Source organism: Engystomops pustulosus, chromosome 2, assembly GCF_040894005.1.
Source record: "Engystomops pustulosus chromosome 2, aEngPut4.maternal, whole genome shotgun sequence".
Taxonomy (NCBI): domain Eukaryota; kingdom Metazoa; phylum Chordata; class Amphibia; order Anura; family Leptodactylidae; genus Engystomops; species Engystomops pustulosus.
This window is the reverse complement of record NC_092412.1, coordinates 163,909,970-163,937,489: the sequence shown is the minus strand read 5'-3', so window position 1 is coordinate 163,937,489 and position 27,520 is coordinate 163,909,970. Positions and strand designations below refer to the sequence as shown.

Sequence of the window (27,520 nt, the reverse complement as noted above, 5' to 3'; positions counted from 1 at the left end):
CCCCTTGAGATCTTCATAGTAATTGAATCAAAATGGCGGTGAAATTTAGAATGGTCAAATTTTGTCGGTTATACGTTCATTTAGCCCTAAAATTTACACATTTCCAAAAGATAAAAAGAGAAAACTCACCATAAAATTTGTTCTACAATTTCCCCTGAGTGCAGCGACTCCCCACATGTGGACATTACTTGTGTTATGGGGGCACAGCGAGGCGCAGAAGGGAAGGAGCACCATGCAGCTGCCAGGATTTTAGTTTTCTGGTTGCCCCCTTTTGAAGGCTATAAAATGTTCGCTTTTCCGTTATTGGGGCCATGTGACGGCATTTTTTTTGCGGGACGAGATGCTTTTTCCAGTGTTACCATTTTGGGGTTGGTATCACCTATTGTTGAAAATTTTGGAACTTTTTTTTTGAGGTCATGAGTAGAAAAGCATCAATTCTGTACTGGATTTTTTACTGTTTCTTTTTTTTCGTGTTCACCGTATAGCCTAATAATCCTGTTATCTTTATTCTAGGGGTCGATACGATTACGGGGATACCATATATGAATATTTTTTCTTATGTTTTACTAAATTTGCCAAATAAAACCCTAATGTGGGGAAAAATCTATCATTTTTGCATCGCTGTCTTCCAAGTGGCATAACATTGTTACGTTTTTGGCTACAGAGCTGGTTGATGGCTTGTTTTTTGCGGGACATGTTATTCTTTGCAACAATATCATTCTGGAGTACATATGTTTTGTTGATCACTTTTTATTGCATTTTTAGTGGGATATAATAGGTAAAAATCATAATTTTTGGCGGGTTTTTGACGTTTTTTTTTTACGGCGTTCATCATATGGGTTCAATAGTTATTTAGTTTTATTCTACGGATTGTTACGGACGCGGTGATACTATATATGTGGGGTTTGTGTTATGATTTAGACTTTTTTGAGCGTTATATGTCTCTTTATATGTTTTGGGGCTTATGGGCATTTTTAGTGATTTATAAGGTAATTTTTTATTGAAAAACATTATTTTGTACATTTTTTACATGATCCACCATGGGATATGAACAAGCAATCATCTGATTGCTTGTTCTTGATAATACTCTGCAATACTAATGTATTGCAGGGTATTATCAGTGCCAGCCTTTGCAAATGCATAGGCTGACACTTTGCCTTTAAGATGACGTCACAGACGCCATCTTAAAGGTAAACCCTCCAGGCTTCTCTGGGGTCCCGATCGGACCCCAGAGGAGCCAAAACAGCGATCGGCCCCCCCGAAAACGGTGCGGGGGGGCCGATCGTGGGGTAAAGAGCCCCAGAAGGCAAGTTAAATGCCGCGGTCGCGTTGACCGCGGCATTTAACGGGTTAAACACCCGCGATCGGAGCCCACTCCGACCGCGGGTGTTAGCCGGGGATGTCAGCGGTAAATCACCGCTGAAATCCCGCGGCTAACGATGCCGGTTCGGCTGCTATGCAGCGCTGAACCGGCATCGGCTCTGCGCCGTAGCTGTACTGCGCTGAGCGCTAATCGTCGGAAGCTGCGCAGTACAGCTACGGCGCGGAGCGCTAAGGGGTTAACAATGCGTTATGGATGCGTTTTGTTAATTAGGCAAATCTTTCTTCAGGTGTTGCAATGCGTAACGTGTGACTGCACCCTTAGGACCTGATGCGTACATTTACAGGCATGTAGAGGGACAATGCCTCTATGATGTAGTCACGCAATAAGTGTGTTTATATATATTTACACAGCTTAAAAACACACTTATTGCATTAATATATCAAAGAGGCAAAAACAGAGATCAATAGCCTATGGTACTACCATAGACTACTGATCTCTGTTTTTGCCTCTATGATATATGCTCATGTGATAAGTGTCTTTTGAAGCGGTGTAAGGGTGCGTTCACACATTGCAGTTAAAACTGCATCGCAATCAGCTTTGAGGTTTTAGGTGCAGTTTTGTCAATTGAACAGGTGAAAGACATGAACTGAACGAGTGAATTTGATTTTGAAGGGAAAACCTGCTCCACAAATGTCATTCACTCGTTCAGTTCATGTCTTTCACCTGTTCAATTGACAAAACTGCAGCTAAAACCACTTCAAAGCTGATTGCGATGCAGTTTTAACCCTTTCACGACCCGTGACGTAATAGCACGTCACGGGTCGGCCGCGGGTGCATGGAGAGGGCTCACGCGCTGAGCCCTCTCCATAGCCGGTAAGTCTTTGCTGCATATTGCAGCGGCAATGCTGCCAGCGGCTTCAAAAGGATGGCGGCGCGTGGGCGCCGCCATCTTTTCGAGGATCGCCGCTCCCCGTGACGTCATCGGGGAGCGGCGATCCGTCGCCATGGTAACCTCGGGTCTCGTGAAGACCCGAGGCTACTTCGGGTTAACCCATGCATTACAATGTGCTATTAGCACATTGTAATGTATGAGTAGTAAAATCAACATATACTGCCATACTGTGGTATGGCAGTATATGATAGGATCGTGCAGACCCCCTAGGGTTAAAGTACCCTAGGGAGTCTGAAAAGTACTAAAAATAAAAATTAAAAAAAGTTAAAAAAAAAAAATTATAATAAAAAACCCTAAAAACTCAAATCACCCCCCTTTCCCTAGAACTGATATAAATATAAATAAACAGTAAAAATCATAAACACATTAGGTATCGCCGCGTCCGAAAATGCCCGATCTATCAAAATATGATAACGGTTTTTCACTGCGTTTAATCCCGTAACGGAAAATCGCGCCCAAAGTCGAAAATGGCACTTTTTTTGTCATTTAAAAAAATTAAAAAATTCTATAAAAAGTGATCACAAGGTCGAACAGTCCTAAAATTGATAACATTGTAAACGTCATCAAAATCCGCAAAAAACGACACCACCCACAGCTCAGTACACCAAAGTATAAAAAAGTTATTAGCGCCAGAAGATGGCAAAATCCCATAAAAAATTTTTGTACAGGAGGTTTTAATTTTTTTAAATGTATGAAAACATTATAAAACCTATACAAATTTGGTATCCTCATAATCGTACCGACCCAAAGAATAAAGTAGACCTGTCATTTGGGGCGCACAGTGAAATCCGTAAGATCCAAGCCCACAAGAAGGCGGCACAAATGCGTTTTTTTACCAATTTCACTGCATTTGGAATTTTTTTCCCGCTTCCTAGTACACGGCATGGAATATTCAATACCATCTCTATGAAGTGCAATTTGTTACGCAGAAAATAAGCCATCACACAGCTCTGTACATGGAAAAATAAAAAAATTATGGATTTTTGATCATGGGGAGTAAAAAATGAAAATGAAAAAACAAAAAAGGGCCAGGTCCTGAAAGGGTTAACTGCAACGTGTGACTGCACCCTAAGGGCGCGTTCACACGTTGCGTTTTGGTTGCGCTTTAATTGCGTTTCGGGCGCATGCGTTTTGCATGTGCGTTTAATCGCATGCGTTTGTAAACGCATCCATTCTTTCAACAAACGCAAACGCATGCACTCATTAGTTCATTACAGGCAGTCCCCGGGTTACATACAAGATAGGGACTGTAGGTTTGTTCTTAAGTTGAATTTGTATGTAAGTCGAAACTGTATATTTTATAATTGTAGTTCCCGACATTTTTTTTTTTTTGTCCCAGTGACAATTGGAGTTTCAAATTTTTTTGCTGTAATAGGACCAAGAATTATCAATAAAGCTTCATTGCAGACAATTTTAAGCTGATTATTGCAATCTGGGACTATTTTAAAGCATCCAGAGAGCTTCACCAGAGGTCACAGTGGGCAGAGGGGTCCGTCTGTAACTATGGGTTGTCTGTAAGTCGGGTGTCCTTAAGTAGGGGACCGCCTGTATTTCAAACAGCTGTTTAGCCAATATATTACTGCAAACGCACCTCCTGTATTTTGTGCTAGATGCGTCTGGTCCTGCTACTGTGTGCTCTTAAAGGAGAATAGTCTTTTGGAGAATAGTTTGCTGATTGTGTGCGTGACTGTTTGAAATTTGAAGATATTTCACATTATCTTTTGATGTCCGCCATGCATCCCTTATTTATGGGTGGAGTGGCTATTCTTATGGGAATGGCGTCAAGGAGAAGGCGAATTCTGCAGGTTTTTTATTTTCATTTTTGTGTATAGATTTTTTCTTTTAATCTGCTATTTGTCCCAACTGTAGTGTAATTTTTATTTTCTTTTGTGTTTGTGAATGTAGAAAAAGCGTTTGCAGCGTCTACAGCCAAAACGATTATGGATCCACCCTCTGCTCCAGATAAGGGATACCCATGGTCATTTTTGTAAAATTTATGCTGAGCTGCGAAGGTAATTTTTTTTTTTTTTTTTAATTTTTTAAAAACATAGATCGTAATCTCTATTTTTTTGCTAATTTACAGGTATCCACTTAAATTCAAGGCATTCTGTCGTCTAAATGTCATGCAGTTTGACCTTTTACTGCAGTTGTGCTCTTCGGATTTATCAAAAAAAGAAACTGTCATGCGTTGTGCGATTTCTGCAACGGAGCGTTTATTAGTCACTTTGCGGTAGGTTTTGCTTTAGGTTTTTACTGTGTTTAAAAAGTACTAATTTTAAAAAATGATGTCCCCTTAATAATTTGGCTTATTGTTTATTTTCAGGTTCCTTGCAAGTGGCGAAAGCTATGGCTCCCTGCATCTACAGTTTCTTATTGGCAAAAGCACAATATCATATATTGTTAGAGAAACTGCCGTTGTCATCTGGCAAAAGCTTCAGCCAATATTTATGCCCTTTCCCGATCTGCATGCATTTGATGTAATTTCTGCAAACTTTTTGGCTAAAACCAACTTTCCCAATTGTATTGGTGCTCTCGATGGCAAGCACATACGTGTCATCCAGCCCCCCAATTCTGGGTCACAATATTTTAATTATAAAAAGTTTTTTTCTGTTGGGCTGCTTGCATTGGCTGATGCTGACTCCAATTTCATCGCAATTGAGACTGGGTCATATGGCAGCACCAATGACTCGCGCATTTGGGAGACCAGTGCAATGGGGAAACAATTAATTGGGAATCACATTAATGTGCCAACCCCCAAAACACTGGCAGGAACAAACACCAGTCTGCCTTTGGTGTTTATTGGGGATGAAGCTTTTGGCCTTTCATCCCATTTGGTTCGTCCATTTTGTAGCAGAGGACTTACTAATCGTAAGCGCATATTTAATGTCAGATTAGCCAGAGCACGCAAAGTTATTGAGTGTGCATTTGGGATCCTGGCTAATCAGTGGCGCATTTTTCGAGGTTCCCTGTGTGTTCATGTGGATAATGTGGATATTTTGGTCAAAGCCTGCTGCGTTCTTCATAACTTCATACGTCACCCCAATTTTGAAGCTATGATGCAAGTGCGTACAGAGGAACCTTTAAGAGAACCCACCAGGGACCTTTGTAATTGCCATATTGTTTCTGGGTGGCGTGTTCGTGACGAATTAACTAATTATTTTTGTAGTGATGCAGGTGCAGTAACCTGGCAGTATAGCCAACTGTAGTTTTTGAGTTTAAATTAGATTTGTGTTCTTGCATATTTGTAAGTATTTTGTTTAAAATAAACTTGTTTTGGTTTTACTTTAGCTTTTTTTATAATACATGTTTTTCGAATAGTTTAGCAATTTTTTCAACATCAGTGAACATGTTTGTTACACTTATTTCCTGTGGCTACATACTTTGCGCACAGGGACGTAGTTTAACGTCCTGCTTCTGTGGCCGGCTCACAATTGGATTCTGAAACAGAAGCAGCGGCTGCCTTCTGCCTATCCCAGGTGACATTGCGCACTTACACCACTGTTTGGAGTTTATTCAGATTTAGGGGGTTAACCCACTTACACGTTTGGTTAAGTATGACCACGGCGTGTAAGGGTCTTCCTGCTATAGATAGTATCCCCGGATCCACTTTTATGGGGCTGTTATACGCTTTTGTGGAGGCACACAGTCTGCAGAGTTCTCTGTGGCTTCACAATCTTCTGAGTAGTCATACCCCATCTATGTCTCACTGTATAGTGTCTGCGCATGCTATGCATGTTCCAACATTTTTCACTGCTGTACAATGTTCAATTATTTGAGAGCAGTGTATTTGACTTTACCCTGCGTTTTGATTTCTTATTTTTTATGTTTAATTTTTTTTTTTTTTTTTTTTTTTTGGTTTTTAATTAATCCAAAAACACCAAAAAACCTGATAAAATACATGGATATCTTATTGTGTTCCGAACCTATCCGAAAATTCGTTTACATCAAAAACGACAGCAGTTCATTGAAAATACTGGGATTATTATCAAATCTGTGCACAGGTTGGACTAAAAACACTGTTTTTTATATGCACTGGAGTGCTTCAGTCTTTAAATTTTTATGCATCTTGGACTCTGTTGTTGAGAGTTGATGATAGCAACCTATTGCTCATAATATTTTCGTCTTTTGTTTGTGCTGCTGGCCTTTTTTAATTAAAGAATATAGTTAAATTAGAGTGATACAGGCCAGAATTTGAAAATGTTGCCACCTTAAGGTCCACAGAGTACCGTAGCTTGAAAAGTTCCTTCATTTTGAACATTTCTCCAATTTTCAACACAAATTTTATGAATGTTCATTAAAAAAAAAAAAAAAAAAATGTTTTATGGAAAATTAAGAAATATTACCAAAAAATACTAACAATAACAGCATTTATTCAAGTTAGATTGTAAACATATTCAAAAATGTATGTTCCAGCACACATATTTTTGACACATAAGATTTATATTTTTAATTTCAAAACAATCTCAAATGTGGGAAAATAAAAATTAGTATAATTTTTGGGAGGATTCAAGTGCCAAATGAATATTTTCATTGACATATTCCCATCAGTTTTTTTCTCACTGTTCCAAATTCAAGTTCTCAAAACAAAAATATAATATACAAATTAACAAAATGGCCAGTACCTTATGGCTGGATACTTGGGTTCTTGCATCAAAACCCTCGTATCATTGTCTCCACATTTTCCAAGTGTTTTTTTTTTTTTTATTTAATTTTTTTTTTTTTTTCTTGAAAGAAATCAAAAAGTTAACATTCAAGAATCTATGCAACTTAGTCAACATCACTCCACACAAAAAAATAAAAAACACATTTGTTCCTAAAAATTCAATGGAAGGGCACATGCACAATAAGAAATATGTGAAATTACATCCATTTTGTGGTTGGCAAAAATTTAATTTTGCACATCTTGACATTATCACTTTCAAATTTTACTAAATTTCTCATAAAAAAATGCAAGTATCAGATAATTCCTTTTTTTAAAACTGAAGGAATATGCTGCCAAAAATAACCACAGCCATTTTTTGAATGTGTTTTTTCAAAAAATTACTTTGTCTAAGGTATCTTAAACAAAATTTTGTGTAAAAAAATTTGTCATGTCAAAAAAGTGGATTATATTTGGACATGTGTCCTTCCATGGAACTATCTTAAAATTATTTGAAAATTATAATAGACTTTTCATGGATTATTAAAGGTAAAATACCACTTTTTTTTTTTTTTTTTTAAATTTTCTTTTTCAAAAAAATGGCACAAGCTCCGGCTGTTCTGTTCCCGGAAAAATTTGCATTATTTTGATAAAGATATTATGAACGATTTAAATGAAAAACTATCTTTTAAATTGCCACAACGCACTAGGGCACGGCGCACCATGCTTGTCCAGTATTTTAAAATGCCCCGGATTTTTAATTGTCAATGAGCTCTTAGGCACACTTTGGCATGCGCAACTTTACAATGGGAAATTGTCCAGACGCAAGTGTGCCGGAGAGCTTGTTGACGTCACCGGCTCTAAAGCACTTCAGAATCTGCCACACGCATGTGCGCACGCATTTGGCGTTGTGCCATAGTGTGTTGCCCCACAATATAAATGTTAGTTTCCTTTAAAATGTACATAATGACTTTATTAGACTTATGCAAATATGTTCTTGCAACAGAAATGCCTGAGCTTGTGCTATGTATCTGTGTTCCAATATAACATTTTTAATTGGTATGTTAACTTTAATTTGCCATTGTTTGTTAAATTTATATGCAGAAAATTTTTGGAATCATATTTGTAACAATTTTAAAAAATATGACCCTCAAATATGCCTTTTTATAAAGAGTAGGAGTTTGGTGACTACACATCAACAAAATAAAATAAATAAATTTAAAGTATCACATTAAGTATTTCGTATCCCTGAGACAATTAAAAATACTGTAACAAAAAATATATTAATATCTATAAAATGTAAACATTCTGCAACATAAAGGTATTGCAAGACCCAAAGTTTTTTCAAAACTATTCAAAAAGATTCATTTTTTTTTAATTTTGTCAGGAACATGGCTCAAACCGCCAGATGTTGAGGGGCCAAATTCAAATGTGGATATAGGGAGTGGGGTGACAGTTTGCAAATCGTGTGTTTGCACCTCAGTGCCCCATGAACTGAGATCCGCATTTAACAATCCAAGGTAAGATGTGTTTGAAGCGGGGTCATATGCCTGTGGTTGCACTTGTGGGGGAATAGTACTGCGCTGTGTAACATTTACACTTGCTGCGGTTGCTGAAGGCTGCCTATGTGTGACGGGTCGGATTTGGCCTTGGATGGTGTTTGAACTTGGCGTTGCTAGAGCAAAACGTAATTTACGCTCAAGAACAGCTAGTGGTGGTAATATTGGTGTTTTTGCAAAATATTCAGCAATTATCATAACAAATGACATAAATGTGTCTCTTTTTGTTTCATCTAGTTTCCTGCACTGTCCTGCAACAGCAGTACCAAACCCATCATACATATCTGGTGTATTAACTCTTTGCATCATACGTACAGCTTCAGTTTCGATTGGTGAAATTTCATCAACTGAAGGGCGACTGGTCCGGCGTCGACCCCTGCGTGACGTGCTTGGACGTTGAACAATTTCTTCGGTTTCAGGAGGGGAATCACCTTGCACAGTATAGTCATGCATTGGTTGCTCGGGTTGCTCCTCATCTGCTGATGCGGGGCTTACATTCGGCCTAATATCCTCTTCTTCGTCACTGTCCTGGTTTTCGGGGGTTGGTTCTTCTGAAATGTTGCCTTGTGTTCTGTTGATCATGACCAATTTTTTACTTTGTAAAATTTTATTTGCATTTTAAAATTTAGGAAGCATTTATTCACATAAATCTTAAGTTTGTAAGCAATTTTCGTAAGTGGATATACACAAGTAAAAGACATACAGAGAAAAAGCATTTAGCTATTGAATTTTGCGTACGCCAAGGGTACCGAATGCTTTTGTCTCAGTCTCAAAGTATGTAGGCTGCCAGCCACCTGACTTTTTTCAAAAGCACAGCTATAACATTTATAACATTCTAGAATATAACTACTCTGAATCCAGTGCACCCTTGTTCATTGTGGATCACACTCATAGTTGTGGATGCATGAGGATCCTCTTTGGTCTTCTCTCTGCTCACTATGATGCTGCGGAGAACATGACGTCATAGTGTTGCGCTTGACGTCAGATTTCATGAAAATGTTGATGACGGCTAATGTGGCTGAGAGAAGATCAAAGACGAGCCTCAAAATGGATGAACACACATGAACTCACACAATCCTTATTGGCATACAAGTGAAAATACAATTATTAAAATTGTTAAACCAAGTCATGTTTTGTCAGATTCAAATGAACTTACGGACGTAGGGAACGTGTTGGAAGCAGGAAAAGCAGTTCTTCAAAATGCGGATATGGACGCTTGCGAGATGGTGAAGCCCCACTTTTCTCATTTTGTGCAACCTCACGGCGAAAACGATCACGACAGGATCTCCACCGTTTGCGAAGATCATTTTCTAATAAGTCAAATATTTAAGAATATTTAAAATATATTAACATGGTGGATATTCATTTTGTGATTGCTTTTAATGATCTGACAATAATTACCCAATGTTTCTTTTTCACGTTTAGACAATGTATCCCACGTTGAATGGACTTTTGTACAAATTTCTATCCATGCCAATTTGCGCTTTGCATTATCCGCATAGGACTTGTGTTTGGCATTCCACAGAAGAGGTCGTTCTTTCACCTTCAAATTAATCAATTTCTTGTATTAATAAGATTCAACATAGAAATATTGTAAAATAAGGACTACCATAGTAAAGTGCAACATCATAGATTGAAAAATTAAATAAACATGTTAACTAAGCAAATTTAGTTCTGATTGTGATTTGTGAAGCCGGGGTTGAAAAAACAAACACTTTTTAGTTCAAGTCTATTTTTTTTTTTTTAAAATTAGTAAACAAATAAACATATCTACTTGAGTAAAAGCTGACACGAGTATAACCCAAGCCACATAATTTGACCTTCATTAACTTTGACAACATATTGACTTGAGTATAAGCCAAGGGTCGAATATGCATTGGTCACAGCACCCACCCCCTGGAATATAGCCAGCTTTCCCACAGTAGTATACAGCCAGCACAGCCTGCCCCAATAGTATACAGCCTGCCCCTAGTAGTATACAGCCAGCCCAGCATTAATGTTTTTAAAAAATTAGATACTCACCCTCCGGTGGCCGCACTATGCAGCGCTGGTCGTCTTCAGGGCCATCTTGTGTCTTCTGCTGGGCGCCGACATTGATATTCACCCGTCCGGCGCCTAGTATGATGGGCTTCTGCTGACGTCATGCTAGGTGCCACCCGGGAGAAAAACAATGGCGACGCCATGCAGAAGACAGAATACAGGCGCGGATGCCTGAAGAGGAGCCGCACGAACATCGTGGGAGCAGTGCTACGCATCGGGCCCACCGGAGGTTTTTTTTTATTTGTTTAATTTTTAAAACCTAAACATTGACTTGGGTATAAGGTGAGGGGACGTTTTTCTGCCATTTTGTGGTTTTAAAAAGCACAGCAATCCATTAAGCCATGAAATTCCCCTAAAAAATAAACCTTGGAAGATTTGAAACCTAAAGCATCAAAAAGGCACAAATACACTGAGTACCATAGGGGTTAAAGTAGCACACCATTTACACAAGAACATTGCCAACATGAATTTGATGGAACAACAGGTATTCCTTCTGAAGGGAAAATAAAAATAAAAAATGAATTTTGGAAAAGAGACACACATTGATAATCAAGTTAGGTATCAATCACACCAACGTTCATGGGTACGTACATGCACAGGACACCAATTTGAATCTGCATATCTGTCAACAAGTGTGTGACTGTGCAACGTTGTTTAACCCCTGAAGGACACTGTGTCTTTTTGCAAAGTTCTTGCTCTCCATCTTCCAAAAAAAGGACCGATTTTATTTTTCATTGAACAGAGTTGTGTGAGGGCTTCTTTTTTGCGTAACAAATTTAAATTTCACCTGATGTTATTTATTATTCCATTAGTGGAACGTAAAAATTGCTCTGCACAAAATAAGCCCTCACACAGCTCATTACACTTTAAAATGAAAAAGATATGTGTTTTTGAAGCAGGAGAGGGAGAAATTAGATGAAAATCAATGCGTCCTTAAGGGGTTAAAGTGCCGCCGTCTGGAAAAAAAAAACAAAACACGGCATTGGTGCAAGGACAGACCGCGGATGATAGCAATGGGTCTTTGCAGCGAGATGCAGCAAAGACCATCTCGGTATGAAGAGGGCTCAGCCTGTGAGCCTTCTTCATACAACCTTCACAGCTCCGTGGCGGATATATCTGCAAAACAACGTAAAGGGGTTAAACATCCCCCTCCAGACCTGCCCCAAGCCAGCATACCGTGTGTGAATTTCCAAAAAATATAAAAATAAAAAATAAAAAAAAATAGGATGTGCAGTCATCCAGAATTTACATTAAAAATAAAAAACATAGACAAGTCCATTACAAGATATCAAACACAAATTCAAAAATTATAATAAAAAAACCAAAAAAAAAAAGTTTCCCATCCAAAAAAACCAAAAAAAAAAAAACATTTAACACAAACACATGGTGGACATATATACGTTAAAAAGATATAAGTGGCACATCGACTTCTCTGGCCTCACAGGCCTGTACGTGAGCGGAACAGTGCAGCAGACATATGCAACAATGTAACACTGTATCCCTATGAAGAAAAAAAAAAAAAAAGAAAAAAAAAAGGGATACACCTCCAAGTGCAGTATATTCCAATGTAGAAGGGTGGATGTGAGATGCGCTAATCCAATGCGCCTTTCCACAGCAACATGGTATACATGCTGTACATCGGTCATACATTGTGTAAATTAAGCCATAGACTTGAGAGAAGATATAATTTTGTTGTGAGCATGAGGCCTAGCACATAAATCATAAAAATATACTAGAGACATATCCAAAAAAAAAAAAAGGGACAGTGTGAATTTTCACAAGGACAAAAACAAATTACCTTTTAAAAAAATAATAAATTTTTTAAAAAATTTATAAAAAACAATATAGACAGGGACACATGTCATAACTTAAAATTGGAACTAAAGCAGCAAATTTGAACAACAAAATAAGGGCAAAGAAATAGCCCAAAACATACATGAAGATGGACAAATCTTCCTAACACTAATCCTGGAAAAAAACCACAATTAAAGTTACAAATACCAACAGATAATTAAATCTTGCTTCACAGCCCAAAAATAAGTTCAAAAAGGACATTAAAAAGTACAATGGCCTTCCTAAAATACATAAAATTATAACACATTGTACTAACCAAAGATATTAAAAAGGAAACATCCAAATTCAAGCGGTGGTATGCCCACATCCTTGTGAGAGAAGTTTCTACTTCACTGCCCCGTCATCAAAATGGATGATGTAAGGTTGTGAGGTAAAATTGCGGGAAAAAGTAAATAAACACTGTCCATGGTAGCTGGTCGGCGCGTTGACGCAGGCGTCATCAGACGCATGCGTCTTTGACAAAAATCAAAACGCACACATTTAAAAGTAACATCACAAACGCATCCGTCCATCTTTAATTCCTAAACGCAAACGCAACCAATTAAGCACTTCACTGCGTTAGAGACGCATCCATAAAACATAAACGCATCAATTGAACAAGTGCACACAAAACCCATTACGAATCATTACAAAGAAATCGCTTGCGTCTCCGACATGACAGGTAAACGCATGCGTAAAACGCAATGAAAGCGCAACCAAAACGCAACGTGTGAACGCGCCCTAAGGGCGCGTTCACACGTTGCGCTTTCGTCGCGTTCATAACGCGACGCTAGCGCACAGGGGGCGGAGTTTGGGGCGATCGATAACCCGATAACCCGATAATTGATAACCCGATCGCATGCGTTTCTCTGGAAACGCATATGCGATCGCCCCAAACTCCGCCCCCTGTGCGCTAGCGTCGCGTTATGAACGCGACGAAAGCGCAACGTGTGAACGCGCCCTAAATGTTTATAAACACACTTATTGTTTGACTATATCATAGAGGCAAAAACAGAGATCAGTAGTCTATGGTAGTACCATAGGCTATTGATCTCTGTTTTTGCCTCTTTGATATATTAAATCAATAAGTGTGTTTTTAAGCTGTGTGAATATTCATAAAGATGTGCCATCTAACAATATACAAGATATGAATTGTTATATCTAATGTTCACATTTTAGATGTAGCTATACAGAAAGGATTACATCTTATACTTGGATGTCATTTTTAAATGTCTGTTAGTGCACTTTCACACGATGTGTTGCGTTTTTTGATGCGTTCTTTAACTCATTCTAAGGCTGCTGCCACACGCACCGCTTTGTCTTCGTTTGAAAACGCAAACGCAGGCAAAGCCGCACCCACGGGCCTGTGTGCAAACGCCTGTGATCGGGAATGAGACGCTGGTGTTTTGCTTTAACTTAAGGCCCTTTGGGTTCGTCTTTGTCTGCGTTTGCGGTGCGTGTGGCACCAGCCTCAGGGCGCGTTCACACATTGCACTTTGGTTGCGTTTTCATTGCATTTTAAAACGCATTACAACAGCTGAGATGAGGTGATTTACCTAATTACATTACTGTTAACATTTGCATATACAAAACGCATTGTAAGCGCGATGTTAACGCATGCATGAACAATGTGTTAACACGTGCACTTTGTTAACACATGTGTTAACATAGCGTTAACAAATGTAAATAGTGATGTAATTAGGTAAATCACCTCTCCTCAGCTGTTGTAATGCATTTTAAAATGCAATGAAAACGCAACCAATGGACCAAAAACGGGTTCAAAACACCATGTGTGGCATCACCCTAAAGGCGTCAGCCTTGATCACATGCTAAGGTTATATTGCGTTTTAGCAGATGCAGCGGAAACGCAAGGTAACTTCAGCATGTGATCAATGCTGAAGCCTTTGGAATGCATCAAAAACGCGACGCAACGCTTTGTGTGAAAGCACCCTGAGGGCGCGTTCACACGTTCCGCTAGCGCCGCGTTCATAACGCGATGATAGCGTACAGGGGGCGGAGTTCGGGGCGATCGCATATGCATTTCCAGAGAAACGCATGCGATCGGGTTATTAATCGCATGCGTTTCCAGGGAAACGCATATGCGATCGGCCTGAGCCCCGCCCACTGTCCGCTAGCGTCGCGTTATGAACGCGGCGCTAGCGGAATGTGTGAACGCGCCATCAGGATCCTAGCCAGTATAAGACGTAGCTGATGACTGCCTCTTGTATGGTACAAATTTTTGTATACTGTTACCTGAATGACACACACAATTGGGGTTGTATATATATATAAATGGGCACACCCCATGTGTGTCACGCCGTAGGCTAAAGGAAGCGTGAAACGACCCATCGCCTGCCGCGACCTGTACGCTTTCCAACATGCTGCATTATGTACATTAAAGTATTGAACAAATCTGGTGGGTACCGCTCTATCTTCTCCTTTCTACTTATTTATAAAATGTGCTGCAACATTTGTCCCTATTATCAACTCTGGTCTTTATTTTACAAATCCTTCCCCTTTCTACCCGTTAAGTGTTTTGACACTAAAGAAGCATTAAAATGAAATAATTAATATGAAATTAAATAAGTAAAAGCAACTTCTGCACCTATACATCGTAAGTCCTCCTCGTGCCCCGGAAGCCTACAGCTTCCTAAGCGGCACCTGTAGATGGCGCAATTGGTTTCAAGCTGCTTGAAGCTGCATGAAATCCGTATATTCCAGCGCCAAGCACCTAGCACAGCTAACAACCCCCGCGGGTTAAGCGCACATTGAGCTACATTGCTGCATTTACTAAATTACGTTCATGTTATCATAGTATACAGTGGCACATTTTTGGGTGTACCAAGATGGCAGATGAGCGTCTATGGTTTCCTAGGAAAGCTGGCCGTCACTATATCTCTATGGTATTTGGATAGCTAAACGGGGTAGCCGGGATGCCAGTGGAGGACTCGGCTTCGGAAGAGCTTTGGGGACAGCTGCTGCAAGCAGAATGGCAGCGATTATTAAGAGGCAAATATTAAAGCATTTATCCAGGTAATTCATAGCTAGATTAACGCGGACACGGAATGCGTTCCATGAAACACTGTAGGTGTTCAGGGGGAGGTGCGCGGGAAGTATGCTGAGGGACAGCCAGCACTCGCCAGCCTTTACACCACTAACATCACCAATTCCCTGGGGTAGGGGTTGAAATATAAATGATAACATTTTCTCTTTAGGACTCTCGTTTTACCTAAAAAAAAAAAAAAAAATAACCGCTGCAAAGTCATATGCAAATGAGCCGAGTCACTTTTAGGGGTTGAAGTGAAGGGGGAAAATTGCTTCTGATCCTTCTGTGTGTGTGTTTTTTTTAGCAGCTTGAACCATGAGTTAATTAAAAAATACAGGCAGTCACCGACTTAAAAGTCCCTTATGGGCCAGTAGTTTAGTGGACCACAACGCGTAGTAGGTATGGCTCGTGATATGCCCCATCACTAGAGGAGGGGTCGGTGCAGGATCTTGGGATGGGAGTCCAATATGCCTCATCATGTGACAGATCCAATATTATTATTTTTTATTCTGGGGTGCATTAACAGTTGTAGTCGTGTCACCTGCAGGCACAGTGTACTGAGCACTGTTTTCACTGGCTGCTTTGAGAGTCTACTGGATCAGGCTGTCACACTGATGTGCAGAAGCACACATTACCATAGGGATGGACAGAACTAGCTCCCAACTGCTGCAGAAGGTTATGTGACTGGAGATCAGCAGCTTATACTTAGTAGCCGAAAGGATAATGGTCCAATGCGGATTTATCCGCATAAGACTATTTTTGAGGAGTAAAATTCCAGTACAAGTGTCTATGATGCTTGACTGCTTCTTAGTTGTGCACCCTTTGTTTTATACATGATTTAAAAGTGCTGTAATTGTCTATATTCAAGCACATTAGACAGGGGCTATAATGCTTTTCTCACATATTCATCCATTAACACTATAAAAGCCTACAAGCTACTTATGTTACTGCAAATCTCATATTGCTCCTTGGCTAAAAAATATTTTTCCAAAAATGGCTAATATTATTGCCTGTACTCTTATGGAAAAAATGTTAGTGTGGTCAGGATTGGTCGTTTTATGTTTGGGAGACCACCAAAGTATAAAACGACTAATACTGGAATATCCCCACAGCAGGCAGTAAATACTCTCCTTCCCTGGATCCTCTTATCCCTGCACCACACAGCAGCTTCTTCTCCTTTCAATGTGCTGCTCTGCTCGGAGTCCCATGCTGGTTGTATACACTGGCAGTAGGAGCTGAAATGCACCAGGAAATGTGGAGGACCTGGGAGCAGTATACTATAGCTGACAAGTATTCCCCACTCCAGGGTACTCTCCTGCTCCCCTGGGCTGCTCTGCTCTTTGTCCTTATTCTGATGATTATGACTGATGTCAGGAGACAGGACACAGAGTGGACTGCACTCATGCTACCCGGCCTTTTGCACTAATTAATGCTTCAGCTATAGAAACGTTTAGTGGACTCTGACTTTCCCTAGGGATTAGGCTGCATGTTGTCTGTTGATGTGGGTTGTGTACCCTAATCAAGGCTTTTATATAAGATGAATGTGTGCTGCACTTTATGTACAAGATCAGTAGTGGCGCTCCACCACCTCAGATGAGAGGAAAAGGGGCACTTGAAAGGAATACTTGCATTTATCTTAGCACTACTAAAGTGACTGGGAAAACAGGGCTGTGGGGTCGTGGTAAGGGAAATGTCAGAGTTGGAATACGAAGTTCAGCTTAACCCCTTAATGACCGCCCTATCAGGATTCTACGTCGGTCATTAAGGGTACTTCTTCTGACGCGACGCCTTTCTACGGCGCCGCGTCAGGAGAAGATTTCGGGACATCGGGTCAGTATAGTGCCGGTGTCGGGCTGTGATATCACAGCCCAGACCCGGCACTAACACCCGGGATCGGAAAAACTCAGAGCCCGGGTGTTTAACCCCTTACACGCCGCGGTCAAGCATGACCGCGGCGTGCAAGTGTGTCCCCCGTGGATCGGACCCCCCGGTGTGCTTACCGGGGGATCCGATCCCTCCTGCCGCTGCCCCGGGTCCCGACGAGTGACCCGAGGCTGTCGGCTCCTCTTCTCGCCGGGTCCTGCCTTCCTGGCAGGACCCGGCTGTAAGTAACTGAGCATGCGCGGCATGCTCAGTTACTTACACTTTACACTGCAATACAAGTGTATTGCAGTGTAGAGGCTTGAATAAGTGATCGGATGATCGCTTATTCAAGCCAAAATGTGGAAAATATGTTGAAGTAAAAAAAAAAAGATTAAATCATTTCATAATAATAATTAAATAAATAAAATAAAGTCCCATAATCTCCCCAGTTACACATATAATGCAAATACAGTATATAAAACACAAAAACACACGAAAAATGTACATATTTGGTATCACCGCATCCGTATTCATCTGTACAATAAATCTAAATCAATATTGAACCCGCTCGGTGAACGATGAAAAAAAAAAACTACGAAAAACTTCCCGTAATATACAATTTTTCATCAAACACCATCACAAAAAATGTTCTAAAAAGTGATAAAAAAAGCTACGTTCCCTAATATGATACGACTGAAAAGAACAACTCTTTTCGCAAAAAATAAGCCCTCAACCAGGTCTGACAACAGAAAAATACAGAAGTTATGGCAATAAAAAGTTGTCAATAGTAAAAACAATGCGATATTCTCCAATATTGGTTTTGCTCAGGAAAATTGAGCAAAGATAAGAAAAACTATATAAATGAGGTATCACCGCAATCTTAGTGAACCAGAGAATAAAGATAAAATATTATTTTTACATTACGGTGAGCGGGGGGGAAAAAATGCTAACAATCCAAAATAAAAATTGATGATTTTGTTTGTGTCCCCCTCGAAATAGTTAATAAAATCTCATGAATAAGCTATAGACCCCCTAAATAAATTATCTATACATTGTATATCATCCCGTAAATAATAAGACCTCATATGTTTGCATTACCAAAAAAAATAAAAATTTATAGGTCGTACTATGTGACAATACAAATCTGCTGTGAATGGCGCCTCCATTCATTCTATACTCGGCCGTGCGCCCGTACAGCAGTTTACCACCACATATGGGGTATCAGTAAACTCTGGAGGAATTGGGCATCAAACGTTGCAGTGCGTTTCATCATTTAATTTATTCTGAAACTGTCAGTTTGGCCTAAATGAATGTATTTTCCAAAAAAATTCCATAGTTTCTAAATCGCAGGTCCATATTGTTTTAACCCATGTGAAACACTTAAAGGGTTAATGGACTTAATAGAAGTTGTTTTACATACGTTGAGGGGTGAAGTTTCTATAGTGGGGTAATTTATGGGGTTTTACTATTATTTAGGCCTTTCAAAGTCACTTGGAAGCTGAGTTGTCCCTTAAAATGTGAGTTTTGGGGATTTTCATGAAAATGAGAAAAATGCCACCTAAAGTTCTGCGCCTCATAACATCCTAGAAAAGTGAGAGGATGCATAAAATATCATCCCAACATAAAGCAGACATTCCGTAAATGTAATTTATCAAGCTTTTTGGGTAGTTTTACTTCCTGTCTGGAAAGCAGAACATTTCAAACTTGGAAAATGAAGAATTTTTACAAACTTTTGCCAAATTTTCACTTTTTTTCAGAACGAATCGCAAAATGTATCACTTAAATTTTATAACTAACATGAAGTACAATGTGTCACGAGAAAACATTCTCAAAATCACCGGGATATGTTAAAGTGTTCCGAAGTTATAACCAATTATCGTGAGACATGTCAGATTTGAAAAATCGAGTCTGGTCATTGAGCTGAAAACTAGTGTCGGTGATAAGGGGTTAAGGACTCCACAGCCTTTTTTGTTAGACTACCTTGTTTTGTTTTTATGAGGAGCTGAGCAGATGCCTGAACAGAGAATCTCCTGTGGATATTGTGTTCTTGGACTTTGCAAAGGCATTTGACATTGTCCCTCAGACACCTAATGGGTAAAATAAGGTCTTTTTGTGTGGCAGGAATTAAATGAAAACTGTCATCAATGAGTTCTATTTAGAATGGTCAGCATTGGTCCGTACATACCTGTGTATGTGCTCCTTGTCCTCTGTTATTCCTCTGGATAATGAGCAATATTTATGTTTAAGCAAATACCTTGACTAGTTCTGAGAACTATACCTTCCATACCTCTATACTGTGATCTATTTATTATGTATATTTAGTTATTTTGCCCATTGGTGGACTTTTTCTGTGTATGTTGTCTTTTTATATGGATTTGTTTTAACCCGTTCACGACCCGTGGCGTAATAGCACGTCACAGGTCGGCCGCGGGTGCATGGAGAGGGCTCACGGTAAGTAAAGCTTACCGGTAACACCTGCGACCGTTCCAGTACCGCTGCCAGCGGCTCTTTTCAAGGATCACCGGGGAGCGGCGATCCGTCGCCATGGTAGCGTCGGGTCTCACGAAGACCCGAGGCTACTCCGGGTTAACTCATGCATTACAATGTGCTATCAGCACACTGTAATGTATGAGGAGTAAAATCCCCATATATACTGTAGTATGGCAGTATATGATTGGATCGTATAGACAACCTAGGGTTAAAGTACCCTAGGGAGTCTGAAAAATAGTAAAAATAAAAAAAAGTTAAAAAAAAAATTATAAGAAAAAACCCTAAAAACTCAAATCACCCCCCTTTGCCTAGAACTGATATAAATAAACAGTAAAAATCATAAACACATTAGCTATCACCGCTTCCAAAAATGCCCGATCTATCAAAATATTATAACGGTTTTTCACTGTGTTTAATCCCGTAACGGAAAATCGCACCCAAAGTCGAAAATACCACTTTTTTGTCATTTTTAAAAAAATTCAAAATTCTATAAAAAGTGATCACAAGGTTGTACAGTCCTAAAATTGATAACATTGTAAACGTCATCAAAATCCGCAAAAAATGACACCACCCACAGCTCTGTACACCAAAGTATAAAAAAGATGGCAAAATCCCCCAAAAAAATTTTGTACAGGAGGTTTTAATTTTTTTAAATGTATGAAAACATTATAAAACCTATATAAATTTGTTATCCCTGTAATCGTACCGACCCAAAGAATAAAGTAGACATGTCATTTGCGGTGCACAGTGAAATCCGTAAGATCCAAGCCCAGAAAGAAACCGGCACAAATGCGTTTTTTTACCAATTTCACTGCATTTGGAATTTTTTTCCCGCTTCCTTTTACATGGCATGGAATAATAAATACCATCTCTATGAAGTGTAATTTGTTACACAGAAAACAAGTTGTCACACAGCTCTGGACATGGAAAAATAAAAAAGTTATGGATTTTTGATCATGGGGAGTGAAAAATGAAAATGAAAAAACAAAAAAGGGCCAGGTCCTGAAAGGGTTAATTGATCCAATAAAGTGTCATTGCATTCTATATTTTGTTTTTTTTTGTGGTGTATGTGTGTATATATGTAAGGCCCCTTCCACACTAGCGAGTGTGATGCGATGAACTCGAATCACACTCGCAACGCAAGCTGCCGGGAACGCACGGCCCGAACCCTGCACCGCGGGAGTGAACTGACATGCTGAGTTCACTCCCGCGGTGCAGCGTTCGGGCCGTGCGTTCCCGGCAGCTTGCGTTGCGAGTGTGATGCGAGTTCATCGCATCACACTCGCTAGTGTGGAAGGGGCCTAAGTGTGTGTGTGTAAATATATATATTACCCGAGTGTAAGCCAAGACCTTTAACCCCTTTCCAACGCGGCCCTTTTTCGATTTTGCGTTTTCATTTTTCACTCCCCACATTCAAAAATCTGTAACTTTTTAATTTTTCCATGTACAGAGCTGTGTGATGGCTTATTTTCTGCGTAACAAATTACACTTAAAAATGGTGGTATTTAATATTTCATGCCGTGTACCGGGAAGCGGGAAAAAAATTCCAAATGCAGTGAAATTGGTAAAAAAACGCATTTGTGCCGTATTCTTGTGGGCTTGGATTTTACGGATTTCACTGTGCACCCCAAATGACATGTCTACTTTATTCTTTGGGTCGGTACGATTACGGGGATACCAAATTTGTATAGGTTTTATAATGTTTTCATACATTTAAAAAAATTAAAACCTGTACAAAATTTTTTGGGGGGATTTTGCCATCTTCTGGGGCTAATAACTTTTTCATACTTTAGTGTATGGAGCTGTGGGTGGTGTAGTTTTTTGCGGATTTGGATGACGTTTACAATGTTATCATTTTTAGGACTGTACGACCTTTTGATCACTTTTTATAGAATTTAAAAAAAAATTTTAAATGGCAAAAAAGTGCCATTTTCGACTTTGGGCGCGATTTTCCGTTAAACACAGTTCCGGGGTTAAACACAGTGAAAAACCGTTATCATATTTTGATAGATCGGGCATTTTCGGACGCGGCAATACCTAATGTGTTTATGATTTTTACTGTTTATTTATATTTATATCAATTCTAGGGAAAGGAGGGTGATTTTAATTTTTAGGTTTTTTTTTATTATAATTTTTTTATTTTAACTTTTTTTTTAATTTTAATTTTTACTGTTTTTCAGACTCCCTAGGGTACTTTAACCCTAGGGTGTCTGTACAATCCTATCATATACTGCCATACTACAGTATGGCAGTATATGGGGATTTTACTACTCATACATTACCATGTGCTGACAGCACATGGTAATGAATGGGTTAACCCGAAGTAGCTTCGGGTCTTCGTGAGACCCGAAGCTACCATGGCGACGGATCGCCGCTCCCCGATGACGTCACGGGGAGCGACGATCCACGGAAAGATGGCGGCGCGCGCCGTCTTCTTTTTGATGCCGCCGGCGGCGATCAGCGGTAAAACACCCGCAATATGCAGCAAAGACTTACCGGTTATGGAGAGGGCTCGGCCCGCGAGCCCTCTTCATGTACCGGGACCCGACATGTGACGTACTATTACTTCACATGTCGGTAAGGGGTTAATTTTTAATTTTAAAAACTGGGAAAACCTATTGACTCAAGTATAAGCCGATGGTGGGAAATGCATTGGTCACAGCCTCCAGTATACAGCCTGCCATCCCTTGGGAGTATGTACAGCCTGCCAGTTTGCCAAGCACATTAAAGAAAAAAAAAAACTTACCCTCCGGCGCCCCGATGCTCCACGCGGCTCCTCTTCTTTCTTCTCTGTGCTGTAAGAGCCAACAGAGACACGATCTGCTGGCTGGCGCACGGTCATCAGCGGCGACACGCCGCTTCATAGTGTGTGCCGGCCGGCAGATCACATGGACGCGTCTCTACCGGCAAATACAGCGAAGAGGAGCTGCCGGGAGCCGTGTGGAGCATCGGGGCACTGGAGGACAAGTATGTAAGTTTTTTTTTTTTTTTTTTTTTAATTTATTAATCTTGAATGTAGAAGATTTAACTATAGGGCTGGTTGTAAGCTTTAGAGTTGATGAAGCGAAGTTTGCTGCTCCTGGAGCACAAACTCTCTGGGGAAGATGGGTGTGGGGAGGGAAGTATGGAGGTGCAGAGTGAGGGGGCAGCTAGTTGGGTAACATGTAGAAGGCGGGGTAGAGGGAAGAGTTGAAGAGTTGTAGGGAGTCTAGTCCTGATCTGGTGCACCCCAATAAGTTTGCCAGGCTGGCGGATGAGGGGGATATCAGCTCTGGGGAAGCAATGCTGCAGCAAGACATGGCCTCTAGCTACCATGTCTGCTCCAGTAAGAAGGGTAATGGGAGCACAGGCAGGGTCAGACAGGTGCTGGTAGTGGGAGATTCCATTATTAAGGGAACACACAGGGCAATCTGTCACAAAGACAGTGCACACCGAACAGTGTGTTGTTTGCCAGGTGCTCGGGTTCGGCATGTTGCGGATCGGGTTGACGGATTACTGGGAGGGGCTGGTGAGGAACCAGCGATCATGGTCCACATTGGCACTAATGACAAAGTAAGAGGTAGGTGGAAGGTCCTTAAAAATGATTTCAGAGATTTAGGCCATAAGCTCAGGGCAAGGACCTCAAAGGTAGTTTTCTCAGAAATACTATCTGTACCACGTGCCACACCAGAAAGGCAGCGGGAGATCAGGGAGGTAAATAAGTGGCTCAAAAGTTGGTGTAGGAAGGAGGGTTTTGGTTCATGGAGAACTGGGCTGACTTTTCTGTCGACTACAGGCTCTACAGTAGGGATGGGCTGCACCTCAATGGGGAGGGTGCAGCTGTTTTGGGGAAAAAATGGCTAGAAGGTTGGAGGAGTGTAAACTAGAGACCTGGGGGGAGGGCAACTACACTTGTGCAGGGCAAATAGACAGTGTAGATAGAGAGCTGGGAAGAGTCATAGTCCATGGGGGAGGAAGGGGGGCTGGAATGAGATTGGGGAATAAGAACAAAAGGAATACGGACAGGGAAAACCATATAAAGTGTATGTACACAAATGCCAGAAGCCTCACAAACAAAATGGAGGAACTGGAACTCTTGATGTTGGAGCGGAAATATGATATAGTGGGTATCAGCGAGACATGGCTGGACAGTAGTTATGACTGGGCTATTACTATAGATAGTTATAGTCTTTTTAGAAAGGATCGTATAAATAAAGGGGGAGGGGTTTGTTTATATGTGAATTCTTGCCTCAAGCCTGTCTTGCGAGATGACATCAGTAACGCAAATGCAAATGTGGAGTCCCTATGGGTGGAGATAAGGGGAGGGAAAAAGAATAATAAAATATTACTAGGGGTTTGTTATAAGGCTCCAAATATAATGGAGGCAGCAGATGAAATGCTGATAAGTGAAATGGATGCGGCTTCAAAGCATGGTGAAGTACTTATCATGGGGGACTTCAATTACCCAGATATTGACTGGGTAGCAGAAACCTGCAGGTCTTTCAAAGGTAGCAGGTTCTTGTCAACAACAAAAGACAATTACCTGTCGCAGCTAGTCCTGGAGCCAACAAGAGGGGGGGCACTGCTAGACCTTATCCTTACCAACAGACCTGATAGGGCAGTGGTAGGGAACCTACGGCTCGGGAGCCAGATATGGCTCTTTTGTTGGCTGCACCTGGCTCTCAGATAGAACTTAAAAGATAGTGATGGCTTCTGTGTGCCTCTTAGACTGATCAATGGACACAGGCAGCATGTTACCGCTGCCTATGTCCTTTGTACGACCCAGGCGCCATCGCCTAAACCAAAGAGAAGAGTGATAAGGAGCTGGCTGCAGGGAGCACTGGAAAGTGAATATTCTTTTTTTTTCTGTGACTACTTATCTACTGGGGGAGGGGCATATGCTGTTGCTACCTATCTACTGGGATTATGTGCTGGGTCATCCTATTTACTGGGAGTATGTGCCATGGCTACCGATTTACTGGGGGCATGTGCTGTGGCTACCTATCCACTGGGAGTATGTGCTGTGGCTAGCCATCCACTGGGGGTATGTGCTGAGACAACATATCTACTGGGAGGCATGTGGTGGGTGTCAGGATTTCGAGTAGTGAAGCCCCTGGACCACTGAGGATAATGATGTCAGCAGACACATGGGACTGGAATCTAAGTGGCACCCGGTCTTCACCAGAGCCCGCTGCAAAGCAGGATGGTCTTGCTGCGGCGTGGTACCACCAGGTCTTTCCACAGGCGCGACTTGTTCACAGTGGCAACCAAGGTCGAGGTACAGAATCACTAGGCAGTCTTGTTGTCAGGAACAGGCAGATGGTCAAAGCAGGCATCAATGATGCAAGGTCGGGGACAGAGCAAGGGATCAGTGCTGGCAACGAAGGAGCAGAATCAGGAACAGGTCCGGGGTCAACACTTGGGAAGGAAACACTGTTGAAAGCTTCCTCGTAGGCATGAAGCACTAAGATCCGGTGGTTTTTATAGGAAACCAGGAAGTGGGCAGCGCCAATCGGCAGCACACTCGCCCCTTAAATCTGTGAGTTCAGGCGCAAAGGCTGGTCAGCCAGGACGGGTGCCGGGAAGTGGTGAGTTGAGCGAGCTCGGAAAGGGGCACTGCCACGGAGAGGGGCACGGGTATGGCTCTTAAGGAATAAAATTTTAAAATATGTGGCATTCATGGCTCTCTCAGCCAAAAAGGTTCCTGACCGCTGTGATAGGGTATCAAAACTACAGGTTGGGGGGAACCTGGGGAATAGTGATCATAATATCATTGATTTTGTATTACGCTTTACTAAGAGCGTTAGGGAAGGGGCAACCAACACTCTAAACTTCAGGAGGGCAAATTTTCAGCAACTAAGGGAAGACCTTAAAGGCATAGACTGGGATAATGTTCTCAAAGACAAAAGTTCCCCCCAAAAATGGGACTTTTTCTCATATATTCTGAAAAAGTCCTGTGAGAAACACATACCTTATGTGAAAAAGCATAAAAGGAACAAGAAAAAGCCTATGTGGCTAACTAGTCTCGCAAGGAAAGCAATAAGCGAGAAAGATAAGGCGTTTAAGGTGCTAAAACGTGAAGGTAGCGATGAGGCATTACAGGATTATAGAGAGAAAAATAAATCCTGTAAAAAGCAGATAAAGGCTGCAAAAATAGAGACTGGGAGAGAGAAATATTGCCAGGGAGAGCAAAAATAACCACAAATTATTTTTCAAGTATATAAATGATAAGAAACTAAAAACAGAGAGTGTGGGTCCCCTTAGAAATAACATGGGGGTCATGGTGGAAGGAGATGAGGAAAGGGCCAATCTACTGAATGTCGCCTTATCAGCTGTCTTTACCCAGGAAAATCCCCTGGTAGAAGACACAATGAGGAATAATGTAAATTCTTTTTGGAATGTCAACAATCTAACCCAGGAAGAGGTACGGCGCCGCCTCGCAAGCACTAAGATAGATAAATCACCGGGGCCAAATGGCATGCACCCCCGGGTTCTGCATGAATTATGTACGGTTATAGACAGACCGTTATTTTTAATATTTGAGGATTCACTGCTTATGTTCCACAGGACTGGCGCATAGCAAATGTGGTACCAATATACAAAAAAGGATCAAATAGCGATCCTGGAAACTACAGACCCGTGAATCTAACTGCTGTGGTGGGGAAAATATTTGAGGGGTTTGTTAGAGATGCTATCCTGGAGTATCTCACTGTGCACAACCTTATAACCCAGCGTCTGCATGGGTTTATGAGAGATCGGTCCTGTCAGACTAATCTGATTGGTTTCTATGAGGAGGTAAGTTCAAGACTGGATCTGGGGGACGCTGTGGATGTTGTATATCTGGACTTTTCAAAGACATTTGACACCGTGCCACATAAAAGGTTGGTATATAAAATGAGACTGCTGGGAGTAGGAGAAAATCTGTGTATTTGGGTAAGTAATTGGCTTAGTGATAGAAAACAGAGGGTGGTCATTAATGGCACATCCTCAGATTGGGTTAAGGTTACCAGTGGAGTGCCACAGGGGTCAGTATTGGGGCCACTTCTTTTTAATATTTTTATTAATGACCTTGTAGTGGGTTTACACAGTCAAGTTTCAATATTTGCAGATGATACTAAGCTGTGTAAAGTAATAAATACCGAGGTCGATAGTTTAGCATTACAGAGGGATTTGTGGAAGCTTGAGGAGTGGGCAGAGAAATGGTTGATGAGGTTTAATGTAGATAAATGTAAAGTTATGCACTTGGGCCATGGAAACAAAAAGTATAATTTATGTTCTAAACGGTCAATTACTTGGTAAAACTGGAGCTGAAAAGGACTTGGGGGTATTGATGGATGGTAAACTTAATTTTAGTGACCAGAGCCAGGCGGCTGCTGCTAAAGCAAATAAAATAATGGGATGTATCAAGAGAGGAATAGATTCTCATGATAAAGACATAGTTTTGCCCTTATACAAATCCCTGGTCAGACCACACATGGAATATTGTGTACAGTTTTGGGCACCAGTGTATAAAAAGGATATAGTAGAGCTGGAATGGGTGCAGAGGAGAGCAACCAGGATTATCCGGTGAATGGAGGGATTAGAATACACTGACAGATTACAAAATTTGGGATTATTCAGTTTAGAAAAAAGACGACCGAGGGGAGACCTCATTACAATGTACAAATACCTGAACGGACAGTACAAGGATCTCTCCAAAGATCTTTTTATACCTAGGCCTGTGACCAGGACAAGGGGGCATCCTCTACGCCTAGAGGAGAGGCGATTTTACCATCAACATAGACAAAGGTTCTTT

The 27,520-nt window shown here is 40.9% G+C and overlaps 3 protein-coding genes across 3 annotated transcripts in view; 2 read left to right on the top strand and 1 right to left on the bottom strand.

The window, feature by feature from the left end:
* Positions 1-3,606: 3,606 nt before the first annotated feature.
* On the top strand, positions 3,607-6,111 carry LOC140118837 (uncharacterized). The gene is made up of 4 exons (XM_072137198.1): positions 3,607-4,081; positions 4,182-4,288; positions 4,360-4,506; positions 4,600-6,111. Exons 1-4 carry the CDS (start codon positions 4,001-4,003, stop codon positions 5,480-5,482), a joined length of 1,218 nt encoding a protein of 405 aa, XP_071993299.1. The 5' UTR covers positions 3,607-4,000; the 3' UTR covers positions 5,483-6,111.
* Positions 6,112-8,146: 2,035 nt separating this feature from the next.
* LOC140117068 (uncharacterized) lies at positions 8,147-11,561 on the bottom strand. The gene is made up of 4 exons (XM_072133498.1): positions 11,514-11,561; positions 9,876-10,017; positions 9,631-9,784; positions 8,147-9,045 (listed from the first exon to the last, which is right to left on the bottom strand). The coding sequence occupies exons 1-4, from the start codon at positions 11,559-11,561 to the stop codon at positions 8,280-8,282; spliced, it is 1,110 nt and encodes a 369-aa protein (XP_071989599.1). The 3' UTR covers positions 8,147-8,279.
* Positions 11,562-15,200: 3,639 nt separating this feature from the next.
* BLTP3A (bridge-like lipid transfer protein family member 3A) overlaps positions 15,201-27,520 on the top strand; it is a 135,489-nt gene continuing 123,169 nt past the window's right edge. Inside the window, exon 1 of the mRNA XM_072137197.1 lies at positions 15,201-15,380. Coding sequence (XP_071993298.1) covers positions 15,337-15,380 — 44 coding nt within the window. The 5' untranslated portion in view covers positions 15,201-15,336. The remainder of the gene's footprint in view (positions 15,381-27,520) is intronic.

Excerpts from the sequence above, each read along its gene's own strand:
- LOC140117068 (XM_072133498.1), bottom strand. The coding sequence starts at position 11,561 with ATGGTCTTTGCTGCATCTCGCTGCAAAGACCCATTGCTATCATCCGCG. Across the intron at positions 10,018-11,513 it reads ACCCATTGCTATCATCCGCG|GTGAAAGAACGACCTCTTCT; the intron begins GTCTGTCCTTGC and ends ATTAATTTGAAG. Across the intron at positions 9,785-9,875 it reads ACGTGAAAAAGAAACATTGG|AAAATGATCTTCGCAAACGG; the intron begins GTAATTATTGTC and ends TTGACTTATTAG.
- LOC140118837 (XM_072137198.1), top strand. The coding sequence starts at position 4,001 with ATGTCCGCCATGCATCCCTTATTTATGGGTGGAGTGGCTATTCTTATG. Across the intron at positions 4,289-4,359 it reads ATTTATGCTGAGCTGCGAAG|GTATCCACTTAAATTCAAGG; the intron begins GTAATTTTTTTT and ends GCTAATTTACAG. Across the intron at positions 4,507-4,599 it reads CGTTTATTAGTCACTTTGCG|GTTCCTTGCAAGTGGCGAAA; the intron begins GTAGGTTTTGCT and ends GTTTATTTTCAG.